Source organism: Penaeus vannamei, chromosome 27, assembly GCF_042767895.1.
Source record: "Penaeus vannamei isolate JL-2024 chromosome 27, ASM4276789v1, whole genome shotgun sequence".
Classification (NCBI taxonomy): Eukaryota; Metazoa; Arthropoda; class Malacostraca; order Decapoda; family Penaeidae; genus Penaeus; species Penaeus vannamei.
Genome location: NC_091575.1, coordinates 32,080,067 through 32,090,066, shown reverse-complemented (window position 1 = coordinate 32,090,066; position 10,000 = coordinate 32,080,067). Strand labels below are relative to the sequence as shown.

The 10,000-nt window shown below is 34.5% G+C and overlaps 1 protein-coding gene across 1 annotated transcript in view; it reads right to left on the bottom strand.

The window, feature by feature from the left end:
- Neurl4 (neuralized E3 ubiquitin protein ligase 4) overlaps window positions 1-10,000 on the bottom strand; it is a 24,072-nt gene that overhangs the window by 5,910 nt on the left and 8,162 nt on the right. The window contains exons 5-8 of the mRNA XM_070140700.1: window positions 8,728-9,473; window positions 7,542-7,742; window positions 7,044-7,184; window positions 5,921-6,017 (exon numbers count right to left, since the gene is read on the bottom strand). Coding sequence (XP_069996801.1) covers window positions 5,921-6,017; window positions 7,044-7,184; window positions 7,542-7,742; window positions 8,728-9,473 — 1,185 coding nt within the window. The remainder of the gene's footprint in view (window positions 1-5,920; window positions 6,018-7,043; window positions 7,185-7,541; window positions 7,743-8,727; window positions 9,474-10,000) is intronic.

The following is a 10,000-nucleotide window of genomic DNA, read 5'->3' as shown; positions in this document are numbered from 1 at the left end:
AATGCATGAGTGACAATTTCTTTTTCCTCCTTTGATGTTTTCACTGCCAATAATGAAAGCAAAAATAAAAAACAAGGCTTTCATTGACTTATTCTTATTTATCTTATCATTTTTGTTTGCTTGCTTGCTTGCTTGTAGCTGCTTTTTTGAATATAAACATTTTCCTTGGAAAAGAGCAATCTGCTCCAATACTCGCTGTCTATTATCATTTACATTTCTTATGTGAGCTGGACATGTACTAGACATGCGCTAGGGACACAGCTTGCAATCGCCTAAGCATGGAGATTGGCTGTTCAGAGCAGGGGGAAAATGTGCTGGTGTGATATGTGACAAATCTTTACTTCCATAATGATGGATGACAGTACATATCACTATAACAACAAATGGACAAAACAACAACATTTAATAGCAAGTCCTTCAAAGACTACACGGGAACTTCTGATAACGTTAAAGAGGATAATGTAACAAACAACATAGTTATCAGGGTAAACATCAACTGATCATCAATATTACCACTTTGTACGCAAGAAACAAAATAATACTCCGTCTAACATTTCAAACGTACAATCTACACATATCTAATAATGCAATTACCAATAAATTCATCTAGTTACATTTGAAGCTGCTTTTATTAGAAACTTTTCACGTACCATAAAACACAATCTCTCACCATTTGATGCCTTTCTATTTTTTCCCCTCACTGATTTAGCCTCTGAATTCCTTTTGGTTATACAAGGAATAATCGTTAATATCAAAATGTGTTACAAACTATCATTCACCGAATAGATCATGAATTTAATTGAAGGAACACTACTGACTCTTAACCCAGTGCTGCCAAGGATGGTATGCATGTATATTTCATGAGTTTAGTTTAATGTCCTTTACACATAGATGGCTCCACAAATACTTAGTCACACTAAGTCAATTAATAATACTACCAACCTCACCTATTTACACTTTTCCTTAATTTTCAAAAATATTTTCTCTTATCTCATATTACTATTAGCAATGTCAATAGCATCATAAATAATCATAAATGTCCACAATATGAATAACAGCATTACTTTTTAAAAAAATCATGAAAAGGGGAAATCAAGTGAGGTAAAGAGGTCTACTAATTGACCCCTAGTTGCTGAGCACTTGTGGAGCCATCTCTGTGTAGAGACATTTCCCGAAACCACAGTGAACGCTACATTTTCCCGGCAGCATTGGATTTGATGAAAAAATGCTACCTCAGTTTCTACAAGAAACCTATAAAAAATATTCATGTAAATGTAATAATATTTGTTTGACAAAGTTAAAATTACCTGCAATCCCTATATAAAAACGAGCCGAGGGAAAGCATAATGATTTTTTAAATCCATTCATGCAAATTAGAACAAGGGTTTTTAACAATGCTTATTCATTTACACCTTAAGAAGGGCCTGTGTTAATCTCTATCTCCTTCATTCAAACTATCTCTCTCCTTAAGCTCTTATCAAGATTAGGAACATGGTATTCCGTCATGATGCAAATTTGAAAAGTAAAACTGCAGTTAAATCAAGATGCTGACAGCTTACTTGGCCATCATAGTACTACTGTTATTCTCTGATTCTACCTGTTGTCTACAATCAAGTAAGTAAAAGTGATGCATGATGAAATAATAATAATATAAAGTAGGAGAGTTGTGACAATTCATTTGACAGGAACTCAAATTCTATGACCAGTTACTTGGTATTTTTCAGAGTGAACACCTTACTTAACTATTTTACGAAAAAAGGGTTATAGGAAAAACACTGCATGCTGGAATTCCAAAAGAATCCTATATACAGCATTTCCTTCAATTCTCACAGCGGTATTACCTGCACTGAAGACCTGCATTATCAAAGAGCAATAAAGACTATGCGGAAATGCTAATATACAGGTATACTATCTACTTGGAAATATCAAACATTCTTGGTAATAAATGATCAATACAGAATAGAATATTGTCTTACACATAATGATACACATTTATGAGGGGAGAATAATAACCATAATCATACCTTTCGGTTTTCCAAGACCATGACCTATAGCTAAAACAAAAATGAAATAGCATTACTAACCTGAAGAAATAGGCATAAAAAAACATAAAAAACACAATTTACCTTGAACCAAGAAATTCATATGAAAAACTATTAAAGATATAGTACCCACAATCATATTTAACACAAAAATAACCATTTGCAAAATAAAACATACTGTGAACAAAGAGGAGCACTGTAAGTGAAAAGGATGAAATTCTGACAGTCTGTCTAATCCCAAAGTTATATCAACAATAATGATCACCTCTCATATTTCATTCCTTATATAGGGAATCCTGCTTAAACGTTACCAGTGTTTCAAGCCTTAATTCCTGCATGTGAGAATGCTAAAGGTCCATTAATGAAGAAGGTCTATCTCACTTCTGTGTGAATTTTATGAACCCTATTCTTGTTCATCTTGTGTTCACAGAATCCGTCTCTTTCAAGAAACTCTGTCTTAAATCCTTTATTAATGTCCTTCAGAATATAAGAACTATATCCATTTACCACCTATACTTGCAGACACCCTTTATTATTGTCCTTCAGAACATAAGAACTATATCCAAAATCTCCGTCATTTACCACCTATGCTTGCAGACAGAAGAGTTATCACAGTCAGCATTATTATTTACAACTACAGATGATTATGAATGTGAAGAATCGATGTCAATCAGCTTTAATGATGGTAACTATATGCTGGTCGTTCACCGTTCCAGCTAAAGTAATAATGATATATATTCTTAATTAATCATACATATATAATTTATGTCAATTTACTCCACCGCATCACTTGTAAATAAACGAATGATATCTCTACTGAAAAAAGCAAACGTCTTTAAGCATGAATTGTATGCTACATTGTAGATAGAACGTAAACAGCATATAATACCTCCAATTTTTAAAAAAATACAAAAATAAAGATTCAGTAAGGTGTGAATACACATACTTTGTTTTGTTCACGTTCTATATCAATTAAGAGTACAAAATTTTGACTAAAGTTTGTTGTGTTGGTAATTATTTGAGCTTAAACGAGAACTTCAATTATTAATCTATAAACATGAATGTTATGGAACGTACATAAGAATATGTATATCCACTCACCAGCAGACCATGATTTAATAAAAAAAAAGGTATGAAGAATGAATTTCAGGCAAGTAAAAGAATCTATCTATGAATTTCAATTCCAAAAATAACTATTTAATTTCTTGAACTTAACTTTAAAAAGGAAAAGAAACCTTTCAGACAATGATAAACCTGATTATGCTACCCAGCCATCAGGAAGTTCAATAATGTGCACATCAACCTGAGTTTGCCAAAATCACTAGTAAATATGGCTTCACACTCTGGTTACAAGAGCGCTACTCCAAAAATCAGCTAACTCTCTCCTGCTCTGGAGATGTAAATAGATCTCACCACTTTGCCTCTGAGTATGTGTTTCTGAATTTATTCTTATCATGATACACCCAACGACTCTACATCATTAGCTGGCCAATGTTAATGCTTTTAGCATGTGACGTTTTTCTGCTGCTTCCTCTTTTTTCTTTTTCTTCAAGTCCCCCCTCCTTAACCATCATTGTTTCCTTCCATGTTTATATGAAAATCAGAGCTATCCCCACCTCTTGCTTGTTAGTGAGAAAACTCTTAAATAAGTGACTTGTAAACTCTCTCTCCTGATACTTTAATATTATATTCAGTAATGTGGTATATCTGCTTATATTTAACTGCCACAATCCTGCCTAGAAAGTTTCATTTGGTTTGAAGCACTATGACAGTCTATTTAATGTCTTCATTATCTGTTTATTTCTCCATTTCTTGGCAAGACCTGAGTAGCTCTGTCACTACCATTACAGCATCCTCAACTGCTAAAGGTGTATTTGTTAGAGTTGATCTGGCTTACCATTATCACAGACTTTTATATCGTGTTTCCATGTACAATCCAATTTTGCTCATCAACCTCCCTCTGACAGTGCGGAAAGAGACAGCCTTATCCCATTGTTTAACAGTGACATGTTTAATGGTCTACACTAGCAAAACTACATGTCTGAGTCATGGTGTCTTTATATGCTTTTTCAGACAAGCTTGCCTAGGGTGGCCGCTCCTTTGATTTGTGATACCCAGCGGTCACTGCTCTGCACTTTTACTGGATGTAGTTCTTTAGTTTATCTCTGTGCCTAGTAAATACTTGAAGTGTCGCTGGCTAGGGAGATTCTTTCTTATATTTCTGTCTTCCCTGGCTTTTAGATCCACTGTAAAACTATTATGGTTGCCTGAGTCAACTTAGTTGATATTTCCAATTAGACTATAGTTCCTGCTTACTACAGCCTTTTGACTAGGCCTCTTTGACCAAAAATAATATGAAAAGAGCACCCATAAATTATCTATCAACACAATTTTAAAGCTGCTTAGTGGTAGCCCCAGGAGATATTCACCCCTAAGGCACTTATCTATATTGCCTGTGGTAACAATTTATCAGCTTTGTATATTTCCTTGCCAGCATGCAACATAATTAATAGCGAATAATCTAATATAACACATTTTTAAGTATAGCTCTAATATGTACTATGCTCTATCACATTACTGTATTTGAAAAAATCTAAATCATAGTCATTGGTACTTTCTTTGAAACTACATCACTTATGCAAATATGGCACTGTATTTACGCTGCCTTTTAGCTTCGACATCTTGCAATATCTCCTTTATTAATCATATATATGGATTAAAATCTGCAATAGGCTTGCAAAAAATACTGCTTAACATGACAACTACTAACATAAAAAATCACAATGCAACAACTTCTTTGAAACCAAAGAATCACAAATAAATGCCTGTTGTCAGAGCACAGAATCTTATTGGTACTCATAGTTTCATTTGTCGTCAGAGCACAGAATCTTATTAATCAGTGAATCATGGAACTTCATCTATGTAGCATTTCCATAGAAATATATACAGGTAAAAGAACTTAAAAAAATAAAAACATTAATCATCAGCAATCATTCCAGTATTCAAATACATTTAGAAATACCAAACTAATACCAACACTGACACCAGGTCAATTCTGGCACACGTAGGCATTCCCTTCTATCTAAACAAATGGTAAAGCAATGTATACCATTAAAAAATGTGTACACATTACCTAAAGGTATGATGTCAACAATATTTTCAGACTGAAAATGGTTTAGTTATCCATTACAACATATACCAAATCATATGTAAGGAAAGTTTACAGGTGAAATGTATAAACTTTTACAGTACCTTTTGGCTTTCGAGGAACCTTGCCTATTACAGGAATGAAACAACATTACTAAAACACCTAATTACTTCAACATGAATTTCCAGTTGCCATTAAAGAAGGCAATTCATAATCAGAACCTAAAACAAATACTGATAACTTTACAAAAGCTACCAATGACATAGAAGTTCTCTCAAAGTAATATCACCCTTCTAAAAGCCTTCATCTGGTAAATTTTGTTCCCAAATTGTCAAATCCTTCAAAAATCCCAGTAAAAAAAAAATTGCAGTGAAGAATTATTACAAAAATACTTTTCAGAAAAGAACTTCTTTCTTCAGATATAAAATGTCACACACAATAATTACCAACATGTAACTTGTTGCATCATAGATCAATAAAGAGCTTGCTATTAGTGGTCCATAAAGGAAAAAAGAAAGAAAGAAAAAAATACGACTAACACTTGTAATTGTAATTTCTAGACAGCTGTTTGTATACACTTTAATAACAGAGGCCATAGAGAATAAATCTTTTATCATTTTCTAAGCATTCATTAAATGAACTTCTTGCACTACACAAAACAGCAAAAAGAAAAATTTAGCTGCTATTCTAACCCTAATTTCACATCAAACAAACCCAAGACACGACCTACCTGTATCGGACAAAGGTGGCTGGATATCAGACAACTGAGTGTTTCTTCGAGTGATTAAGTTCTGTTCTTCTCGCTGGTCCCGGTCCACTATTGTTACCTGTGTGGGAAATTTGCAATATGAAATGATTTCCTCAATACAATAAAATCTGATTCCCTTTTCCCTATCTTCCATTTAGCTAGATCCAGCTCTTTATATATTCCATTTCAGGTTACATCTGAGCAAAAATATGAACTTCACCTAACAGAATATAATCACTAACACCTCTATTATTCCTCCCCAAAAACTATACACACTCCCTTCCCTCCATATATATAGAATTTCGAGATCCCTACATGGTCTAAAGTTCAACATTCTTCAAATATTCAAGTTTGCTCACTGGCATCTGTGAGGTGCTGATGGGCTGTTAAAGATGGGATATAGATTCAAATCTGGATTAGTACTGGTGACTCTCTACTTCTCTGGAAAGGTAGACTAAGATGGGAATAACAAGATTTGGTACAAAGATACTCTGGGCTGGTTCTTAGGCAGGTTGGATTGGAATAAAATGTTCCTTGGGACTTTTGAACAAATATTTCTCTATACATTTCAACAGTTCAGGTTAAATGTAAATGCTCCAGTTATTCTTACAAAACATCAGAACTTTAAAATACAGCAGACACTATGTTTATTCTAAGAGATTACATACTCCTTGTTTAACGTACAACAATACTTAGTCATCATGATACACCTTCATATATATAAAACTGATCTATTGTCACTAACCTAAAACAGCTGAAAGGAGTTCACACTGGATTTACCTTATCAAAAACTCAAAAACTACTATTTAGTATATCATTAAAAGATATTCTTGAAATAATCTAAACCATAAAGTAGCCAAATCTAATAAAAAAATATTCCTGAAGCATGAAAAAACTAAAACACATGAATCAACTTTAGGATTCCAATACTCAAAAATCATAAATTCTATGCAATCACAGGTTTTATCATATGACATCAACCTTTCCAATCTTTCTCGTCATGGTGAAACAAATTCTATGTTAATTCTGTTGAATATAACTTAATGGAAAGCAACAAAATCAAGTAGCAATAACTTCCTTGAAACTGTCAGACTGCAGCACTTACTTTCACTGTCATGCCATAAAGATCAACAACAGACCACACGGGAGGCGGTACATTGGTAGCTGCGACTCCCTGGTCCAGGCCATTGATATAGTAGTGAAGTTCTCCGCCGGTTTTTAGCATCATGCCAATCCGATCACCCTCCTATGAAAAGGAAAAACAGAAAATAAAGAAAATAAAGAAAAAGGCTCTGATTACTCCCGATGAATATCATAATCTTTGCTGATTTGTTTGGGAAAAAATGTTGATTCTAGTTATAGAATTTAAATTATTTATCACAAGTACAATCCTCTTTACTCTATTCACATCAAAGGCAGAATCTCACCTAGAATTACACCATTCATCATAAAGAAGAAATAGATTACTTCAAACATACCCTTAGTTATCACTACAGCATCATTTACAAAATCCATGAAACTTTTACACCAGCCTCGTCCACAAATCTCATTGGACTTGATATTCAAAACGACAAAATACATACAACCACCGAGAGTCACGGACCTTTAACTCGTCAAGGTTGAATTCCCCGTATTCTCTGTGTGTTCCTTTGCCATTGGTAAGTATGCCGGTACCACTCATCATTGTAGTCCCTGAGCGCATATTTGTCATTGTGGCCGGAAAGTCTAGGACACTGGGATTGTGCGTTGTAATCCCTACCTCAATGCTGCCTGACCACTTGTCCACTAGACGATCAATTCGTATCTGGGAAATGGCAAGATAAAAATTGTAAGTACGAGAAATTGAAAACATTTGCAAATACACATTGGATTAACATCAACGTAACTTGTAACTACTCTTGCTAATACTGTTGTTCTTATGAATTGCTATGAATGAAAAAACAAAACAAAAACAAAAACAAAAATCATCAACATAAAAGATAATGAAAATCAATATTTGCACTCATTAAAAATGCTATAATTTAATCTCGGAACCTAACTGGTTCATTTACCGGACTTTAACCAACTGGTCCCTGATCAATAAGCATCTAAATCATATAAATAATAATAATAATAATAATAATAATAATAATAATAATAATAATGATAATAATAATAATAATAATGACAAAACCAATACTACAAAAACTAACACTAAAAGATAAGAACGATGATAACAGTTGTATACTGGTAATATCCACCTGGCTAAGAAAACTGAATGACGAGGCTCCTGAAACCTGACTGACCGTAATTCTGGAGTCCGACCCTGGAAATTTAGGTGATTTTTTTTTTACAAATCTTCAAACAAGGTCTGCACATCATATGAAATACAATTCATCAAAAGTTAATTAAAAAAATTAATGTTTTCTCTTCTTTGGCTGAAATAATGTATCTAAAGAAACCAGTACTGACAAAGACGAAAAAAAAAATTACCTACTAAATCAATTTTCACTTGATTAAACAAACCTCATTTCTATTTTCTGTTTAACATTTGGCTTTATGCATAAACAGGTATTTGACCCCTTAATAAACCTGACCAAAATTCCCACCCCTCCCTACCTTATCCTATCAGGAAAAATTGAATATATCTGTCAATATCTATCTATCTATCTACATATTCCCCAACCCCCCCAACCTTACCTTACCTGGACATGCCTATGCGTACATAAAAAACAAAATACAAAACATCTAAGCTTAAGGAATGATCACATTGGAAAGCAATGGCTACAGTGTGCAATAACAATACTCACCTCAAATAATTCATTTTCTCTTAGTGCTCTACAGCTCATTACAACTCCATTGTTGAATTCATCGAGTGGTCGTCTTCTCTCTGCTGTTCTCCCACTGTTGGACAACTTAACGAGGGTTCCACACTTGTCGTGGAACCTTAGCCGATCATTACTCGAGTCGTAATTCACACTATTATCTGCAGGTCCTGGGTTATTATTACCTGCCTGGTTCCCCACACTGTTAGCATTGCCGTTGGTGTTCCCGTTGTTATTACCACCGCCGTTATTATTTCCCCCGTCGCAGTTATTACTACCCGAGCCCCCTACTGCCCCACCACACGTGTAACCTGACTGGGTGGCACTATTGCCTGCATTTTTGCCTCCCCCACTAGTCTGTGTAGCCCCACAACTGGTGGCTGGGACTGACGATGGCACCACTGTGGTTTCCAAAGGTCGTGGGGATGGGTTATTGGATTCACTAACATCGCAACTACTTTCTCTCCCATCTCTCTCATCGTGTAAGACATTACTATCACTGTTGGACATCAAACTATTGGCAATACTAATATTTGCTACATGATTACTAAGTGCACTGCAGGTGCCGACATTTATAGAGGAGGTTAGATTTACAACTGCGGTATTGTTGCTGGTTATGCTTTGGTTATTAACAACGGAGGCGGGGGTAGTATTGGTTTCCGGCTGGGAGTCCAATATGTTGGAGTCACGCATGGATGAGAGTTCGCTTATGGAATCCTCATCTAATGTATCTGGAAAACACAAGTTCACAACTATTAGTCTCAGTTATATTCACAGAGTTGAATCTCTCCACAAGAATAAATAAAATAGCAGTACAAATCAACCAATCATTCAATTAATAAATAATTCATACCTTTCACATACATACATACATACATATATATATGGTCCTGGTCCAGACTACACTGCTTTACAATGTTCTGTATTGGGATACTGGGTATCGCTATTCATAGTATTTCTCTGGTACATATTAACAAATAACGGGGATCCCCTCAACAGCAAAATGTGTAAATCAAACAAAAAATAATAATTCTATGAAAAATATCCATATAAATACAAAAACCTGTTTCACACACTCACTCCCTCACACATAAGCTAAAACAACTTGATCAACAAAATACCACGAATCCAAACTACAGGTCCTTCAGACAAGTTTGGCAATCCAGTTACAAGAAACTTCCAAACATTTTCGTCATTTATTTATGATCTATCCTTAATCTTATCCTTTTATTCTTGCCAAGAGACGGTGATGAGGCTT